Source organism: Vulpes lagopus, chromosome 18 (genome assembly GCF_018345385.1).
Source record: "Vulpes lagopus strain Blue_001 chromosome 18, ASM1834538v1, whole genome shotgun sequence".
NCBI lineage: Eukaryota > Metazoa > Chordata > Mammalia > Carnivora > Canidae > Vulpes > Vulpes lagopus.
The window spans coordinates 40264835-40285974 of record NC_054841.1 but is presented as its reverse complement, the minus strand read 5'-3'; the positions used below and the strand labels follow the sequence as shown (position 1 = coordinate 40285974).

Below are 21140 nucleotides of genomic sequence, written 5' to 3'. Positions count from 1 at the left end.
GCATTGTTCTTTTACATTTTGAATTATATTTACTATATTCAGAATATCTGAGGGCTCTATCTATGAGACTTTGTTTCTAAAATGAGGAGCACTTGGGGCACCTGGATGGCTCATTTGGTTGCCCATCTACTTTTTCCTCAGGTAATGATCTCAGGGTTCTGGGATCCAGCCCCAAGTTGGGCTCTCTGCTGTTCGGTGGGGAGCCTGCTTCTCCCTCTCCTTCTGTTCCCACTTGTGCTCTCTCTGTCTCTCTGTCAAATAAATAAATAAAATCTTTTAAAAAATAAAATTAGGAGCACTTGAAAAATTTTTAAATAATTTTAAAAATTGCTTCTGTGATTCCTTGCTGTCCTTACAGGACTACTCACATAATCATCCATCTTTATGGATGCATATTACCCAAGAGTTACGTTATTGCCATTTCATAGAACTGTCATTTGCTGAAGCCATACTCTGCTCTATTACTTTCTTAGCTTTTCTAAAATTCAAGAATCAAAGAAATAAGATAAAAAATACAATAATGGTGAGATAATTTCCCAGGGATGTAAAAATAATAAAATCCACAGCATCTAGAAATGTTGTCAAACCATTTAATAACAATAGTACTAATCTTACTACTAGTACTGATAAAAATTACTCCAGTAGAATGTAAGCTCCACAAGTATCAATATATTCCAAGTACTTGGAACAGTGACTAGACCATAATGGTTGCTCAATACATATTTGTTGGACAAATTACCACTAAAGAACCTTATTATGAATATTGTCACATTTTAGCCTCATGAAAATGTTAGGATGAACCTACTATCATTATTTATCATTGTCTGTTATATTTTTATTTCTATGTATTTTTCTGTTATTTTTAAACATTTGAGTCGCAGCAAGGACATTTCCCAAACAATGGATTCAGAAGAGATAGAAAGATTGCCCTAAAGTTATTCAGCTCACAGGGACAAAGATCTAGGTGGCTAATATACTGCTATACTTAAGCCATGGTTATAACTAGAACACTATAGTCTTTCCATGAGACACCTACTAAGCAAACATTTCATCTTCTACACATTTCAGAAGTGTGTAAGTATTCAAAACAAAGATAGCTAGGGTGTGTCTTTGACTCAATCTGTAACACACTTTCCATAAAAAAAAAATCCTCTTTATATTTCTACTGAATAGTACATAAACAAGTCTAGAAAGCTTTCTTGATACTGACAGGTTTATTTTTATTTTAAAAGTGGTATTGGTTTTATTTGTTTTGCTCTTTTAGTCTCTTAGTTTAACAGCTTAAGAATAGCTTTGATTCTATACATTGAAATTGCTCTTCTGAAAAACATATCTGAACATTTGCAAGAAAAAATACACAGTTTAAAGCTGCTGCCTTTGCTCTAGACTATTAACCCCCTAGATATATGCCAAAATTACCTGGTTGTTCAAATCTAATGGCAGGCTCAGGACTTTATGGTCTATGTTTCGAATTGACTATTTTCCTCATGATACAGTGATCTAATAACTGCTGCTCAGGTCAGGGAAAAATAAAATACTCAAGATGAACGTTTGCATTGCAAATCTGTTTACGGTTTCTATACAAATTTCACCGTAATATACTTTCTTTGACAGTGTGCCGGGCTAGTATCTCCTCTGGAAGACACTGTTGTAGAAACCAGTACTGATTTTCCTGGGAATGTTCCCTAGTCTGATAAAAAGAAAATAATTAAGTGAACAAATCTGGGTAAATTGAGATGTTTTATATTTTCATTCTAAATACACTTTCCTTGGTCTTTGCTAGTAGATTTACATCTGTAGAATGCACAAGTGACTAAAAATAATTTTTCAGACTATAAAAGATGAAGCAAAAAGGTTCAGAGTCCCTTACAGAAAGAACTGATCATAGGCATATTCTAACTTTAAAAAAACAAACAAACAAAACAAAACAAAACAAAAAACCCTCTTAATTTATTTAAGAAAGAGAGAGAGAAGGAGAGAGAATGCATGCATGAAGAGATGCCTGCATGAACAGAGAGAGGAGCAGAGGAGGAGGGAGAGGGACAAGCAGACTCCCTGCTGAGTGCAGAGCCCAAGGAGGAACTCCATTTTATGACCCTGGACACTGAGATCATGACCTGAGCCTAAATCAAGAGTCAGATGCATGACCAACTGAGCGACCCAGGCACCCCTGTAAGATTTTTAAAGAAAATGGAAGATAATGTATTCCCCCAAAAGACATGATTTGGAAAAATCCTTATATTGGAAAAAAAAAAAAACAAATATAGCTATCTAATCAAATTGTTTACCCTCAATATGTATCATATCTTCTAACTGATGAATGATTTTACATACATCTGATCTTAGGCAGCCAACTTTTCTGCTGTTTGCATGATGAATCAAAACTTAGTGTTGTGAAATGTTGAGAAAAAAATTCAACCAAGGTGACACAATATTGTGATACTATTTCTTTACTACCTAAGAATTAATTTCACTTTCAATAAGTCTGTTCATTCCATAGGTTACAACACTAGTCACGTTAATTACCATGCTTGTATACCTCTATATCACACTATACTTACAGAAGCAGAGGATTTGGATGCCTGAGTTCAAGAATAAAAATCTCTGGACAATGTGTGTTTAGCATATTGCCCTACTGGAAAATCAGTTTAACTTAACCTAAGCGTTCTCATTCAGTCAGAGCCAATATTCCTTTTTTTATAATAAATATTTTGAAAAGCGCTCTTGAGTATGCTGAAATGACATCTATAAATAGTACTACTTACCTACATACATTAAGCAGAAGGTGCCAGTGGCCCACCCACATCCTCCCAGAACTCAGAGTTCCAATACCTGCCCACCCACAACATTCTCCAGCAAATCCCTTTATGGGATTCTACCTCAGGGTATTCTCTCAGCCTGGCCAAGGAGCAGGCAAGAAAGGCTGGGGAGTTAATCTTCTAGGAGCAGTCCTCAAATAGCCACAGGTGGAAGTGAAAGATAAATGGCCCAGCTTCCCCCATTCCCTAGAGGGGGCTTGTTCAGCGCTCCATGGCAGGAGTGAGCTTCTGCTGCCCACAGTGGTAACTTGCTTATAACCTGACTCTTGGCTGCCTTCCCTTCCATCTCTCACTTCCCCATTCCTCTGCCAGTACTCTCTGTTCTAACCTCCTAAATAAAGTACTTGTACACAAACCCTTGTTTCAGGGTCTCTTTCAGGGGAACCCAAATCAAGATGCTACATCAATTTTTTAAAATCAATATAATGCCACAGGGGTAATATGCAAGAGATATAAAAGGAAAGTGACAAAGTCAAGTTCTGTTTTCAACATGTATATATTCAGGCACGACTACATATTGCCTAATGTCATACACAGTGAATTAAACAGCAAGAAAGGAAGTAGTCAGATAGTTGCTTTCTTACATGGAAATACTAATGAAGGGGACATCTGCAAATGCAGACTCACACAAGTGCACTATGTTGCCAACTACCATAAGTAGTGCGGCCACCAATGGCATGATTTCCTCAGGCACTCTTGGCAAAATGCTGAGCACACTAAGTACTAACTTCCCTTAATTTTCATGGTGGTTCACTAATATGTTGAAAGCAAAAGGTCTGTTTTTAATGTACCCTGTTGTTTATAAATAGGTTTTATTTATATGACTGTTGAGCAAAACAATGCATAAAACATTGTGCAGGATAAGGAACAGGTTCTTAGTGTATCCCTAGTCAGCCCACATGTTGTAGCATCTCTAGTCCTGCCCACAAAATACCAGTAGCACCCCTGAGTCACCCCACAATCATTTTGATTGTTTCAAATCACCCTCACTAAAAGCTCCTTACAAGGTAGTACTTTGGAGTGCCTTGAGTTTCAATAATAATAAATACATTCATACATACAAATAAAAGACATAAAATAGCAGAGGAAAGGGAAAATGGCACTGAATTTAAAATTTCCGAATTTAAATCCCACCTCTACTTTTTGTTAGAGGTAAGACTTTAAGCAATTTACTTATGGTCCTTCTGGCTCATATTCCTCATCTGTAAAGTGGGAGAAACAACACTCCAACTCAGATTGTTCAGAGACTAAATGAGTAAAACACAATGCCTGGCACAAACTGATGGTTCAAAAATATTAGCTGTTCTTATTACTGTATTTCCTGACTAAATGATCTAATTTAAGCATGTCTCTGACCAGAAGGCATGGATTGAGTTCAGGTGTATGACTACAAGTTTTCCAGGCATGGTTTGTGAATTTATCATCATTTCATGCTCTCCTTCCTTCTCATCTTTGCTGTCCACCTTTGGTTGCTTGTTATTGCCAGTAATAATACCTGATGAGAGTATTATTTGAGATTTTGCACCCCTATACCCAATTAGAATATCTTATAAAAGGCAAGCATAGAGAAGAAAGGAAAGAAAAGTCCTGATTTAGCCTTTTTCTCCCCTCTTTGGCTAAATCAAAGAAACACAGGGAGCTAGCTGGACAATTTGAATAACAAATGAGATGATGTATAGGAACACACTGTTGTAAACTATAAAGCAAAGTACAAATGCAAAAATGCTTTTGTTCTTGTTATTTATTAATAGTATCATTAGTTACACAGCTGTTAGAACCTCAGCTAGGAAAGACACAAAGACTTAGCATTATCCTTTATAAATGAGATAGCTGAGAACCAAGACTAGATGTTGCTTAAAAAGAGAAGAGGAAAGAAGATCACGCCATGGCTCTGCAGAAGAGGGTGCTTTGAGATGAAGAGCTGGCTAGGAAATGATGGTACCATGTTAGGCAGGGGAGCAGAGGTAACAAATTAAAAGGTCATCTTTTTAATGCTGCAGAAGTCTTCTTGAAGAAGGGACTGCATTGATTGATGTGGCCTGTAATGGAAACTCAGATAATGAAATAAAACCAGCATTTAAAAATTTCAGGCTGAGAACTCATTGTCATGGCAACCCTCTCAGAAGGGAACTTGTATAAGAAAATAAGTTTTAACTTGACTATGCTTTAAAAAGAAAACCTACACTGCAGTGAAACAATTAAATACAGAATTCCAAATTTGCTTATTGCTGAAATGCTTAGTGGAAGCACTGAAATTGTAGGTCCATTGTCTTTTCCATTGGAAGTCATTACTTCTCAAAACCTATGACTCATGGAGGGAAAACCATCTGGTTTTGAGGGATCTCTGTTGATATTGGGTGCTTTCTACAAGCAAAGATTTACATTTTTTTCCACTCAATACATCATCTAGCATGACACTCAAGTAGAAATCACATTGGCATACACTATGAAAACACTTAACTTTAGTTGTCCATAATCACATAAAACTATCAAATTCATATATCAATTAGTAGTTACACTTCTTGGGAAAATCATTTTTAACCTAAATAAAATCTGGTTTATATTCAGATTATGATTATTTTTATATTAACACTATTTTCTTATTATATGTTCTTCCTCAAAGAACACCAAACTGGGTAAACTATGTTTTGTCAGTTAAAAGGGGTTTTCCTGAATACCCAGTATCTTTGGCCGATATGAATCTATGCCTTTTAACTGATGCTGAAGGCAGAAATCATTGTGATCCTTTTTTGAATGGCTTGGATTAGGTTTCTAAAAGTGGAGCTGATGAATTTGCCATTGAGGAAATTTAAGATCATATTGCAAGAAAGAAATAGAGAGCAAGAAAAACTCACAAAGATCCTTATAAAATATTTCCATGCTCACTTAAAAACAACAAATGATAGCATGATAGTATATAAAGATAGAAATGATAGTATAAGATAATATTTATGCTTTTATAGTGTCTCTTACATCAGTGTTATTAATAACAGTCCCTGTGCAATAGGAATCTTTTCCTCACTGTCTTCATCCCTACACTCACCTCTTTCATTTGTATGTTTTAGGTTAATATACATTCAAATGAATATTCTGTATATGTGAAGTCCTCTTCCAGTCACACAATACCTGTTTAATTTTCTTAGGACACAGCACTGTCCCAGAAATCAAAATAATACAGTTGTTTGATTTCACCAGCCTGACTTCATTTCTCAAGCCACACATATTAGAATACTGTGTCTCCAAGACCTGGGTACATTCTTCGACACCCACTTTCTCTTTCCGAAGATTTTCCTGAGAAAATCTGTGCCCTCTTTGACTTTTCTTTCAATTTTTTTCCCTGTTCCTATTTCTAGTTCATTCTTTCCTTAATTATCTCCTCCATGGTGCCTACATTTTTTGCCTATCTGGAATCAACACTCTCAAGATTTCAGAGAATGTATACACAAGTAAATCTGCATATATTTGAATTTTGCCCCAGGGGAATTCATGATTGGAGGAAAATAAGTGAATTATATTTGAAGTAGGTTGGAAGAAATAAGGTACATGCACAAACAAGCTCTAGGTCTAGGAAAGATTGGTCAGATTTTTCATTTGAAACTTTACGATAAGACAGGAAGAAGAATCATGATTGAAATCATAAATTTAAACATTCAACAGTATTAATAATGCTGTGCTAATTAATAATTCATAGAAGAGATGTGTCACTGTAAAATGAACCACTAAATTTATTGATTACTTTTATCCTTTTACAACCTAAAGTAAACATGTAGATATATACTGAAAAGGCACCACCAAAAAGAATGGACAGAGGAGAGAAATGTAAGGGAATGTTGTAACTTAAATTAATAAAGGAGTATTGTTTTTTTGATAGTGAAAAATTTTGTCTACAATACATCCAAAAACCAAATAACTACCTTATTTCTAGGTAGTTATGTATAACTATAACTTTTTCTTCTCTATTTAAAAGGTATCTTTTCTTAGCAAAATGGGAGGTAAGTAAACTTTGTATCCCACTGTGTTTTCTATTTCTCCCAAACTTCATCCAGATCCCCTTCTAATTCCCCTCCTCCCTCAGGCTGAGGTGCTAAGCAATTTTATTATCCTCTACTAATTTATCCTGCCAAAGTGAAAAGTAATTTGATAAATTTCTTCATGTTAGGGTATTAGGAAATTAATTTTCTACAGATCTCATGAGTATTTGCATTTTAAAGGGAAATTGCAGAGAAAGGACAATGCCTGACCATCATAAATTAGTCATTAATTATGGAATTTCAGACATCTGTGATGAGAATCAGAGGATGCTCTCAAATCATACAATGGATATGATGATCTTGTCTATTTATTTGTTTGGACAGGCAGGAGATGGAAACAAATGATATATTTGAAGACAACTATTATATCTTCCAGGGCTTAGGAGATGCTTAAAAATGTCTTGGTAGGGGATGCCTGGGTGGCTCAGTAGGTTAAGCAACTGACTTGATTTCAGCTCAGGTATGATCTCAGGGTCGTGAGATTGAGCCCTGTGTCAGGTTCCTCACTGGGCATGGAGCTTGCTTAAGATTCTCTCTCTTTCTCTCTCTTTCTGGCCCTCCCTTTCCATAAAAAAAAGTCTTAGTACATGATAAATCTTATTAATATTTTTTGAATAAATAAATGATCACACTATTTGTTTTACCTCCAATAAAATTTTAAAGAGTTCCTTTGGGGAAAAAAAATGAATTCCTTTGGAGAGAGAAGAATAAAGCAGAAATCTCTGACCTCTGTGCTGTGATCCCTAAGCTTTTGGTTTAGTTAAACCAAAAGTAGAGAAAAGTGGTACCTAGCAAATATTTCATTTATTCATGGACATTTCCCTGGGCCCTCTGCAGGTAGGCAGGGCTATGCGAATAGTTCTGGCCAATGAAATGGGAGCAGAAATGGTGTGTGTCACTTCTAAACTGAAACAGTAAAAAGTTCGTGCATTAGTTTGCAAGGCCTCTGTTCTGTAGCAGCTCAACAGGTTGTCAGTTTAAAAGAGCACAACTATGAGATGATGGAATGTTTTAAGCCAGGGTCTCTGAATGCAGGCCACTGAGATTTTGAGGTTGTTTGTGTTGTAGCACAGCCTTATTGCTGATCCAGACCATTACAACATTTATCATATTGCTTACATATTTACCATATTGCTACATATCTACTACCCCACCTTAACTAGTTAATCCTTACTCATTTTTGTAGCTTTGCTGTAAAATGACACATAGTTGGGGAAACCATAATGATATAAGACTATTTGTGAAAAGTTAGAGATTAGACTATAAATTTAAGACAGTTAAGTGTGGTGACAAAATTAGTATAATTCAATTCAATGCATCTACTGAGCAGTAAAAGTCTATGGTATGCTCTGTATTGTCAATACAAATATGAGTTGGTAATACTAACAATCATATTATTAATTATTATTAATAAGATAATATTAATAATAGTGTTTTTTTTTTAAATTCTATCCATTTATTCATGAGAGACACACACACAGAGAGAGAGAGAGAGGCAGAGACACAGGCAGACGGAGAAGCAGGCTCCATGCAGGAAGCCCGATGCAAGACTCGATCCCAGGATACCGGGATTAGGCCCCAAGCCAAATGCAGACTCTTAACCACTGAGCCAGGCGTCCTTTTTTCTTTTTCTCTTAAGATTCTATGCATTTATTTTAATTGACTAAATAAATATAATATTATGAGATAACAGAAAATATGTATTGGTCTCAGTCCCCAGTTCTTGACACATAGCTCCTAAAACTTGAAATGTCCTGAGTAATAAGAACCCTAGGAGGATTTCTTATTCTAATAAAATACTTGTCTTTGACTCCTTCCCTTATATAGGGTTCCTAAAACCCTTGCAAATTTCTGAATTATAAGAGCACTAGGGGTGTCTTTTGCTTTAATGAGGCAGCTCTTGGTGGGCTCCTGGATAGCTCCTATAGGGGGGTGTTCACTAGAAAGGCCAAGCAATGATTAGAAGCTTGAAATTTTCAGCCTTGCCCCTTATCCCCCAGAGAGGGGCTAGAAATTGGAGTTAATGATTGATCATGTCTATGAGAGGAAATCTCCATAAAATTCTAAAAGTGCAGGGTTCAGAGAGCTTCCAAGTTGGCAAAGACAACCACACTGGAAGGGTAAAGCTCCCCTTACCCCCGCCACAGCTCCATAGGGACAGAAGCTCCTGTGGTTGGGACTCCCACCCCAGACCCTGCCCTATATACCTCCTTATCTGGATTGTCTTCTATATCCTTTATCATAGCCTTTAATAAACTGGTAAATGCAAGTGTATCCTTGAGTTCTGTGAGCCTCTCTAGCAAATTAATTGAACACCAAGGTCACTGGACCATAGATCTATAGCTGGTAAATTCAGAAACATCAGTGATAATCCAAGCTTACTACTGACATCTGAAGGGTTTAAGTGTGTGTGGAGGGGGGTTGGAGGATAGGTAACCTTGTGGGACTGAGCACTTAACCTGGGTATCTGACACTATCTCCAAGTAGATAGTGTCAAAATCATGTTAGGATTTTAGGATACCCAGCTGGTGTCCCAGAGAATTGCTAGGTATGGAGAGAAACCTCCACATATCCAGTGACCAGAAGTGAAGTGTTTTGTGTAAATAGCAAAGGAAATTCACAGGGAATAAATGGACAAGCAGGAAGAACACATTTTCCCTTACACCGGAGAAGGAAAATAAATGAGTTTTGTCATTACAAATGTACTAACTGAGTTCTTGATAATAATTTCTTTCTGGTTTAACATCAAGAGATGACATGATAAATGTCTAGAAGTCTGGCTTTCAGAATAGATGTAAAAGCAAGAGCGATCTCAATCTCCTAAATTTGCCAAATCATAAAATGTGAAAATAACTTACACTTGAAATAATATTGCCAAATATTTTTATAGAGAATCACATTATCCCAGTTATCTTAAATCCATTATCTTGACTGAGCCCCATAACAGCCTCTTGAGTTAGATGGATCTGAGATTATACTAATAGTTTACTGATTCTTTGTATGTGGAAACTGAGGCCACAAAATATTGGCATGGCTTGTCTATGGTCATACAGTGACAACTGGTAAACCAAACACTAAGCAGCTCTGATTAAAGAGTTTATGAGAAATTTTCTGTGACATGTATATAAATGAGCTCAAGTTGTTTATTTTCCATCCTAATAGCCAGGCTTTTCATATCAAACATATTTCCTCATCTATTGTAATAAGTCTATATAGTACAGGCCTATACATTAAAACATATATCTAATTGTAATCAATTTCTAAGAATTTTCCATTTTCCCTACATAATGAGAAATTGATGACATCAGTAATATAATTTTTTTAGCATTATATTTTTTTGACACTGGTCAAGAACATGATATTCCATATAAAATAGAAAGCTCATTTCCTTCTTTAAGAAAAAAGAGAGGGTAAAAAAAAAAAAAAAAAGAGAGGGTGCTCCCTGGATGGCTCAGCGGTTTAGCGCCCACTTTCTGCCCAGGGTGTGATCCTGGAGTCCCGGGATCGAGTCCCATATCGGGCTCCCTGTATGGAGCCTGCTTCTCCCTCTGCCTGTGTCTTTGTCTCTCTCTCAATCTGTGTCTCTCATAAATAAATAAATAAAATCTTAAAAAAAAAAGAAAAAGAAAAAAGAGTGGAAAGGAAGGAGAGAAGGTAGGAAGGAAGGCAGGTAGGCAAATAGATTTTTTTGTGTGTGTGAATAAAAGACAAGACATTTGATAGAAACTCCATTCCACCATGCTGTATGTATGTGGTGATTATCTGGACATTTTGCTTCACGTTTTGCAAATATTTTCCATCTCCATTTTTATTTTTTAATATTGAAGTGACTTTAGTTTAGCACCACCTGCTAACTTAGCACCAAGTAAGATGTAATTAACCCCTCAAAATAATCATCTAAAATAGTTAGATAGACCTAATTCCAGTCCCAGGGTGATTAGAGCATTGTTTTTGTCCATCTGCAGGTCATCTGATAAAAGTCAATTAAACTTAGTCCATAATTCCCCCACTCCTTACCTAACGGTGGCAAGCAGTATAATAAAGATATGATTGTTTTAAGATCATTATCTTTAGAGATATTTCTTTTTCCTATTAAAAGAATGGGTGCTGTCTTTAGACTGTTTCTAGTGGGCTAGCATCTTCTTACTTTCTATTGACTTTAGAAAAGAAGTCATTAGAGATGCCAGTGAATTCATTAGCTAATTCTCTTCAGGTCTCAAGGTCTATATTTCCCAAGCTAGAAACTTCTATACATATCCATTTTTCCAAGCACTTCAGCCCCTTGCCTTTTTAATCAATAGGCCATATTGACAACATTTTAATTATTCCCTAAATGTGCACACCTGTTTTGATTTTCCTTATTTTGCAGTAAAAAACAAAATCAGCCCACTGGTTTAGCAGTTTGCTTTGCTCCATTCATTTTGAATTTCAGCTTTCTCTTCTAAGACAGAAGGGTCTTACTTATTGATTCATTTTTAAAGAACAAAATTTTAAAAATCAAAGAGTAAGATAAAATATTCTGCTCTGTTAATAATTATGCAGAGATTTAAAAGATTGTATAATTAGCTTGCAAAAAAAAAGTTTTGTTATTTTGAAGAAACTCACCAATCTATCTTGAAAAAGGCATTTCAAAATTATAATCATGCATGAAAAGTCCAGCAACTATGCAGGGTTATCAAAATGTGTCTGACTCTCAGTGCTCCTTCATGCAAATAATAAAACCTTCATTTTTGTGACCTCCTAAGCAATGCTGATCCATTCAGCCTGCTAAGAAGTCAAGGGTTTAAGTATTTTCCTGCCCCACAATTTCACCAAGGTTGTAATCCATGTGAAAAGATCCCAGGGATTCTGTCCAAATTAACTTACTATTGGGTATTTACACTCTCATTTTTCTCATTCTTTTTTTTCCTGGTGTAATTGAGATGTAATAAACATAGGACATGTTGCAAAGGAAAAGCAGGTGAATAAATACTCCCAAATCCAGCTCAAAGACTTCCTTTCATCCCAGCCTACTGGTAAGGAAATAGATTAGATGCACATTTTTTGAACTCTGTCTAAATTGATAAAACTTAGAAGGGATGTGGCATACCCAGCCACAGACTACTAGTTTAAGAAGAACCAAATAGACTGAAAAGACAGCAACTTTTCAGTTAAAATGAACACATGCACATTTTCTTCAAATCTAATGGTACTATGGATGGCAGAAAGTAGACAGGATGGCTCTATTTGTATGAGTCTAAAGTTTTAAATCCCAAAACATCACAAACAATTAAGCAAATATTTAGGGCATACAAAAGAATGGAGTCATGATAACCAGGAGCACATCACTTACTGAGAATCTTAACCTTAGTTTTCCAAATTTTAGAAATGATTTCCTACCCTTATTTTGAATAAGATCATTTTCCCAAATACAAAGGCTGGAAGAATAAGAAATAAGAAACAGAAAAGTACTTACAACTGATCGGATGTTATTTTCTTTCATCAGCTTCAGAGATGATTTATAGCAATTTGCGAGGTCTTCCTTGTGGGAACCATTAATATGGCCTCTGGCTATTGGTCCTACAGTATGGATGACATCTGCACGTGCAAAAGGAAGAAGAAATAGCATAAGCAACGTATTTTTCACTTTTCACGTAATTGGTGCTTTATTTACTGTAGGTATTTGTGTTGGAGCCCAGAGACAAGCAAGCTAAGAATTACTGATGTTGCAAATGCCTCCCTGGTAAAAGATTTTATATAGCACAGCCTCATAAAGCAGGCAGTTGCCCAGGAAGGTGATAATTGTGAAAGGGCATCCCCTACCAGTAAGTTATTTCATCATTGGTCAGATCCAAGTGAGACAGATTATAATACAAGATGTGAATAATTGGCACCCTGGCAAAAGACAAATCCTTGGTGGGAAATAAACTGAGAAATAATTGCCTGGAAAATGAGCGTTCTCAATTGACATGGGAAAAAAAACAATGCTCCACATCACTTTACTTATAAATAAGGCAAAAGTTTCAGCCATTGTACACAATAAAAAAGGACAAATTTCTGAAAATGTGCCAAGATAATTTATAACAATCAGCAATAAACTTAAAAGGAATAACTGTAAAACATCTCTACCAATTTTAAAGTGCAACCTACCAATCCTCATATATATGACATATGCTAAGGATAATAGCCCCTAATAATTACTTTCTATTTTTTACTATATTAAAACTTTCAAAAAGCAATCTATACTTTCAGCCTCTATATTTAAAACACAGATTTTCTTTTGCACATAAAACCAGTCATTGTTATATTTTGTTAATACCGACACACACATAAACTTTTGCATTTAGAAACATAATGCAATAGCACTGTTTTAGTTTTAAAGTCAATAAGGATCATAAGAAAGAACTACATTATAATCCAAATTACTTGAATGCCTTAGAACATCTGCTTTCCAGTCTTATCTGTTAATCTGCATTATTTGCCCATCTCATTGATGTAACAAAAACTAATCACCTTTGATCAGAAAGACAAATTTGGTCTAATATTATTGGAATATTATAATAAAGTGAAATTATTTGCTTTGGCTAAATAGTACCACTTCATTTCAACAACAATGACAAGATAAGAACATATCACAAAAGTGAGACTATGAAACAGTCTTAACTTGCATAGGAAATTTAAGTAGCAGAAAAGAAGTCACGAAGGGTAAAACCTTTGTTTGCCTGCTAACTATTGAGTGTATTATTTGATGTTTGAGAAAATACCAAAAAGGTTGATTTCAACTTTTAGCTCTGAAACAGTATTTAAACACTTTCCAGATGATACTAAAGATGATATCTTGTGATCAAAATAGGCAGAAATGTCACCAGTGAGTTCATGCAGATGCTCTTGCACAGGCAAACCTGGCTTTAAAGTGAGAACCTCAATAACATAGGAGAAGAAAAGGGAGATTAGTTTTATTTAGTAAAATAAAAACAAAAACCCAGCACAACAGCAATACCATTTTTTTATAATAAGAGTAACAAATAAGAGCTGTATGTATTTAAGCAATACAAGTTCTGTACCAGCTGTAGTGAGTTTTTATGTGAATATTTCACATTAGCTTCTGTTTTGAAGCAAATACCTCATGAATGAAGATGGAAGGTTATACTAGCTTAACTTCATTTTCCCCTTTGTGACTACCTGTTTGTGTCCAGTTGTGATATTCTAAATCCCCCAATGAATCCAAAGGGAGAGAAGCTGTAGAGTAACATCACAGGATTCTACAGGACAGCATTTCCCAAAAGTGGGTATAGTAAGATGTGGGTTTAAAGGTCAATTATATTTGAGAGTCACTGGGTGAAATTAAATCACAACACCTAACTTAGTTCAGGACTTTCAGGATATTTAATATGCAACAATGGATTATGAATCTCAACAAGCAGGGATACAGAATGGAATACATCTGACTATTGGAAAGTATGTTTTGTTCTGTTTTATTTTTGAAAGATTGTATTTATTTATTCATGAGAGATACACAGAGAGAGGCAGAGACATAGGCACAGAGTGAAGCAGGCTCCTTGTGGGGAGCCCAATGTGGGACTTAATCCCTGGGCCCAAGATGACACCCTGAGCTGAAGGCAAATGCTCAACCACTGAGCCACCCAGGCAATCTGAAAACTATGTTTTATAGAGTACTTCAAGGAACTAAATTTCCACAAATTTACCTTTGAGAAATGTTGTGCTAGGACAACTCTGGCACCCTTACTGCCATTGTTGAAGGACAAGTCCATGAGTTTTGCCTTGTTTTTTCTCCTCCTCCCCAACTGCCTCTGTATATCAAATACTTAATATATAAAGGTGCAACAGTTTATGCCCTTGGATTCCTTATATTATGGATGAAGGTCAAGAGGAAGTGCCTCTTATCTGGGATCATAAAAATGTGCCTACTTGAGCCAAGTAAAAACAGGGATTCAGAGCATTAATGGGAAAGGAAAAAGAGAGTCCATAAAAGAAGATAGTGACATTTGAAGAATCCTTTTTCTTTGCTTTTCCCTGTGTACATCGTTGTTCACATGACTTAAATGGAATTTGTGAAAAATTATTACGTTTCTTCAGTTCTCCATTTAATTTAAAGGTCTGAGGACAAACAGCCAATCAATGAGCCTTCTCCTCAACATCAAAATATTGATCTCTGTATTTTATGCTCTATATTAAACTTACAACATCCAAGATCAAGTGTTATTATCGACCAATACAATGACCTCTCAGATCCACAAAGCTGAAGGTGAATCAATGTGAGGCCCAAAAGTAAATTTCCTTCACTATTTTAATTGTTCATAGCACTCAGAAGTGATTCTTCCACACTGACAAGTTCTTCTATTCCTGTTACAAAACTCAGGAGGTCTACTTTCCAATTCCAGCTCCAGCCCTACTTGCTAAGTGCCCCAGAAGAAGCCATCCTTTCACTGGCTCCTGCCTTGGTTTCCTTATCCATAAAACAAATTGACTGCTTAGATGATCTCTGTGGTTTATTCTGTGATGTGTGGCATCATTAACATTTACCTTTGTATCAGAGACAGATGGAGTATAAAATGATGCCTGGACGGTTACAAGAGACCTTAAACAAGTGGCTTGCAAGTTTTATGAGTATTAAGGACACTTTTTTAATATAAAAAATATTATAGACTACTCTTTCACAATAGTAGTTTCTAAATCTATTAATTGAGTACAAGTTCAAGACAAACAGCTGTTATAACATCAACGATGCTTTGCACTAATTTACATTTTATTGAACACAATAGCATCTTGATAGTGGACATGTATACGTGAGATATATGCACCAATCCGTAGATAATGCCTTCACTTGCACATGAATTTGTGGATCCCTTGGTACAAAGAAGATAATGTAAACAGAAGTGTTTAATTCGATTTCTGGTGCATACAGAGGCTCAATAACCAGCAGCAAGAGAGGCAACATCCAAGACATCATATACACACAGGCAGAAAGACAGTCATCATCTCTGCTCTGATGTGGAAAAAATACCACATTTTACGTCTTGAGGTCTGATTATAAGTCAGAAGTTCTGGATCTGTCACTAATCAGTTGTGTGATCTTGGACAAGACACTGTCCTCTTCGAGTTTCTCTCTCCAAGCTAAAAGAAGGATTTGAATAAGATGGCCTCTAGATTCTTTGCTGCTCTCAAATGCAATTCCTCTTCTGTTTGCCTATTAAGAATTGATCTATAGATTCTAAGTAGTCTAATTCATTCTTGTCTAGATAAATGAACACCAGTCATGGTTCACATTTCTCAAACATGCTTGTACAAATAAAGTCCAAATTGGTCAATCCCCAAAGACAGTGTTTTAAGTACCTATCAAAATTATAAATGGAGACTCCTTTTGATCCAATGGTTCTATTTCTAGGCATGTATCTTAGATAATATGCTTACTCATATGCAAAATGGCATTTATACAGGTCATTCATTATAACACTGTATATGATAGGCAAAGATTGGAAACAACCTAAATGTCCATCAATAGTGACTAGTAAAATAATTGTACATTTATACAATGAAATATTGTGTTTCTGTAAAAAGAGTAATGAAGGTGTTTACATGTGGATATGGAAAGGTATCTGAGATATATTACTAAGTAAAAAAAATGTAAAGAGGTATAATTAGTATGCTACCATTAGAGTAAAAATATCCCACAGGAAAGAATACAGGTTTCTTTTAGTGAATACCTGCACAAAACATCTCTGGAAGCAGTAACAAGCAATTAATAACAGTGATTCTCTACCAGGGTCATGATGGAAGCTGCAAAGATGGAGGCATATATGAGAAGGAGACTTTTCACTGTTTGTTTGTTTTTTTTTTTTTTTGCGTTCAAATTATATGAATACATTACCTACTCAACAATTAAATAAAGCATTAAAACAAAGGGTATGTGGTGTGCTAAACCTTGTTCCTGGATCTCTACCATATCCCTACAATATACAAGTATTGTTACTGTGCTTTATAAGATGATCTTACATCACTGCAAATATGAAAATATTCTTGAAAAAGATACAGTCCTAAGGGATTTAACAGAATGACTCCACTAGATATATCTTTCCTTATTTTGCTATTCTCAATAATCTCTTTATAGAAAGTCATTATTTTCATGGACACCTAGGTGGCTTAGTGGTTGAGCATCTGTCTTCTGCTTGGAGTGTGATCCCAGAGTTCTGGGATCAAGCCCACATCAGGCTCCCTGCGGGGAGCCTGCTTCTCCTTCTGCCTATGTCTCTGGCTCTCTCTGTGTCTCTCATGAATAAATAAATAAAATGTTTAAAAAAAAAGTAAATAATTATTTTCAGATAAAAGTAGGGTTTAAATGGTGGACAAAAGGGTATTTTTTCTCCTATATGTTTAATATCTATCTTTAAAGTTTCACTACAATTTTAATATGCAAATTGAACCCTAGAAATTCTTTAGTAGAAATGTAGTACCGGGATATACATCTTAGATATCTCAGTAACCAAATAATTTTGAATAATAGTTAAGAATTTTTAGAAACAAAAAGGACAATATAGAAAATTTAACCTATTTCCCCCTGTTCAAGGGCACCAGAGAGGCAGAACAAAATGTCCAAAGTCACACAGCAATGTGGGGAGGTACAATATCACAATGCCAATGTAATTTTGAATAAATTTTTCCTAAGGTGACTACTTAATGAAGGAAATGGCATACATCTCTATATACAAAATTTGGCATGTTTATCATGAATCCCATTACTTTAATCTCATAGTTTGTCCACATGCAGATTCTGGTTTGCTATTGCTATGCTTAAAAACAAAAACAAAACAAACACAACAAAAAGAGACAAAACTACTCAAAACATGGTGGCTTAAGATAGTAACAATTTAAGACAGCAATATCATTTCTTATGGTTTCTCTGGGTGAGAAATTCTGAAAGGCCTCAGCTAGGAGTCTGGTGAAAGGTCTCTCACATGGTTGCAGTCAGCCCATGGCTGGCAGTGGAATAGTGGGGGCTATATAGCAACTAAAAGCTGGATGGGCATCTTGCCCTCCTCATGAAGTCTCGGGTGCTCTCCATATGGACTAGTTTGGGTTTCCTTGCAACATGGTGGCCTCAGAGTAGTCAGATTGCTCACATGACAGCTCAAGGCTCCAAATCAAGTATACCAGAGGCAGAAGCTATGTCACTCTTGTAACCCAACCTTAGGAGTCACACAGTATCACTACCACTATCTGTATTGGTTGCAACCATACACAATCCCACACTTTTCAAGTGGAGACACATAGGCCCCATCTCTTGATGGTAAGAGTAGTAAAGAATTTATGAACATATTTTTAAATGGCCACATCTCAGGACGTCTCAGACACTTGGGCTTTATTTTGGTTGGCATATTTTTAATTAAAGACCTGTGGTAGTTATATTAGAAACCACAGAAAAAGACAATATAATTAAATCTTGTTCCATGTAGCCATTATAGAAAACAGTGTAGAGATACCTCAAAAAATTAAAACTAGAACTACCATATGATCCAGCAATTCTACTACTGAGTATTTATATGAAAGGAATTAAAACATGAACTGAAAAAGATATCTGCACCTCCATGTTCACTGCAGCATTCTTGATAATAACCACAACACGGAAACAATGTCAGTGTCCACCAATATATAAATGGATAAGGAAAATGTTGTATATATATATGCACAGTGGAATGTTATTTAACCATAAAAAGAAAAATCCTGCCATTTTCAAAAATATGGATGGATCTTGACAGCCTTATGCTAAATGAAATAGGTCAGACAGAGAAAGCAAACACTTCCACATTTCATTTTTATGTGGAATCTAAAACAACAAAAACAATAATAACAAACCCAAAATACAAATAACATATTGGTGGTTGCCAGAGGTAGAGGTTGGGCGGGGGGTGAGGTCACAGAATTGGATGAAGGAGGTCAAAGGTACAAACTTCCAATTACAAAATAGATAAGTCCTGGGGATGTCATGTACAGCATGGTGATTGTAGTTTATAATACTATATTTCATACTCGAAAGTAGCTAAGAGAATAAATCTTAGATGTCTTCATGATAATAAAAAAATCTATTTCCAGTGTTTTCTCAGACCTATTATCTGAATAAGTCAACGACTGATTTAATAAAAATCAGAGCTCGAGAAAGATTGAATTAATATATTTATTAATTGTAAATACAATCTAATTTGGAGATTACAGTGTAATTGTAGCTCTGCCTAGCCCAGCACTGGTTTTGTTGCTTCTTCTATACTCAAAGCTGGCAGGAAGCTGTGGGCAAAGGAAAGGTAGGGACGGCTGTTATAGAATCAGCATCATATCTCCCTGTGAGCAATAAAGGCAATGTTATTTCCCTGAAATGCCCAGCTTCTCATTCAAGAAAGGAAACACGACCTTCAAATATTTGAGGTCCTTTCTTATACGAGTGAGGAAAACCGAGACAAAACAGCAATGCAATTTGTACATTTAATCAACATTTCAAATGCAAGCCCTTGAAGAGGTATGGAAAATGAGATGGCAGGTCCTTTTGTGCTTTATCAGACTAAAGTGTGGCAAGACAAATGAAAGCTGTTTTTGCTCATCTATTCCAGAAATCAATCAGTCTATAAATCACCTCTTTTGTTTTGAAGCTATAACCACCACCGTGCGTTCCCCCACCTCATTTTATCCTGGGAAATTAGTCTGAACCATATAGAAAAGGGAAGTAGGATAGGTTTTCTTTGAAGGGGGTGTGGGGGAGAGCATGTTTTCATCTCCAGAAGTGTAAATTGAAAAACGTGTGATTGGAATGCCAAATAAGATTTGAAAGCAGTAGAATTATTTACAAAGATTCAATCAGACTTATCCCTGGGGGAAGGGGAGCGGGGGGGGGGAGAAAGAAAGAAAGGGAAAAAAATCAGCAAAACATTCTGTGAAAAAATATTAGCATAATGAATTTTAAAACAAATGAGAGAATACATATAGGTTGCTCTCATCGTTTTCCATTTGAGAAGCAACTGTGCTACATTCAAACTGTTAATGAACAGTCAGACTAGTGTAGAATCAATTACATGTTGCTTTCATTGACTCCTCTCTTGTATTCATAAGCATAATCGGTCCATCTAACAGACTGCATAATGATACAGTACCCTGTCAATCATATTCAAATTGCATGAATTTTAAGGAGAAAACCAATGCGCAGAATTAAATTGATTTTCTTTTCTAAAGATAAAACCACATATCCAGGCACTAAAGGTACTATTTGTAAATCTTATTGGCCAATTTATATGATAAGCACTACCAATCTATGACCTGAAACAGCACACTTGAAGTTCAGTAAACAGGAAATTGAATTACCACCTGACAGCATTATGAAGTAAATGCTGCCTTTTCTCTCCATATAGGTCATTGTTTCCATATACACATTTTCAAAGCTTGTTTTTGTTATATTTCAAAAAACAATCAATTGTCTATAAGATGTTCCTTTTCAATCTGTAGCAGACATCAGTTAGAATGTACTTCAACCATTGCCTTGCAGGTTTCTAAGTTTGGATTATTCTCTCCCCCACTTCTTCAGCTGCATGATGGATTTCTTTCAATGTCCAGAAACACGACAGTCACCCAGCTCTTTACGTGAGTTTGGGACAAACTACCACTTACAGTGTCATTTCCTTGCCCATTTTCCTTGGGGGGGGTCTGTGAGTTAACCATTTGTTTTCACTGTTTTTAGTTACAGTTTTAGTTGACCTCTCTTAGCCTCCTTGGAGCTATGATTCCCTAAATAAGATGTCTATGTCTGAGATTACATACATAGTAGCTGAACAGCTTTTGTATTTTGCAGCTGATAAAGGCATACAGAATGCACAGTCAAATGAATGCACCCAGCTCAAGTTGAAGTTTGATCCCATTTTTTACATGAAAATGTAATGATGTTGCCACGTTTTGGACATCATGTGCTGATAATATGTTTCATGCTTCATTGACTTTAAAATTGTAAGGTGTTAAGCTTAAATTGTGAGGTTTAAATTATAAAATATTATTTGAGCAATTTCTACTAAGATGTTACCCTCTATATGAGAGAGAGAGAGAGAGAGAGAGAGAGAGAGAGAGAGAAGGAAGAGGCAAATCTTATCTTTAATAGTTTATTAATTCTCCCTCTTCCGACAAAAATCTATTTAAGGTTGATCTTGCTGATGAGGCTGTCTCCTGTTTCAAATGGATCCCTATATATAAGGGTCCATTTTTCAATAACACAGATTGAAATTTTTGTAAAAGGGGTATACTGTGGTCAGCCATTTATAGAATC

The 21140-nt window shown here is 35.7% G+C and overlaps 1 protein-coding gene across 2 annotated transcripts in view; it reads right to left on the bottom strand.

Moving 5' to 3' along the window:
* MACROD2 (mono-ADP ribosylhydrolase 2) overlaps positions 1-21140 on the bottom strand; it is a 1912080-nt gene that overhangs the window by 757616 nt on the left and 1133324 nt on the right. For both annotated transcript variants that reach the window (XM_041733514.1, XM_041733515.1), the window contains exon 6: positions 12306-12427. In XM_041733514.1, coding sequence (XP_041589448.1) covers positions 12306-12427 — 122 coding nt within the window. The remainder of the gene's footprint in view (positions 1-12305; positions 12428-21140) is intronic.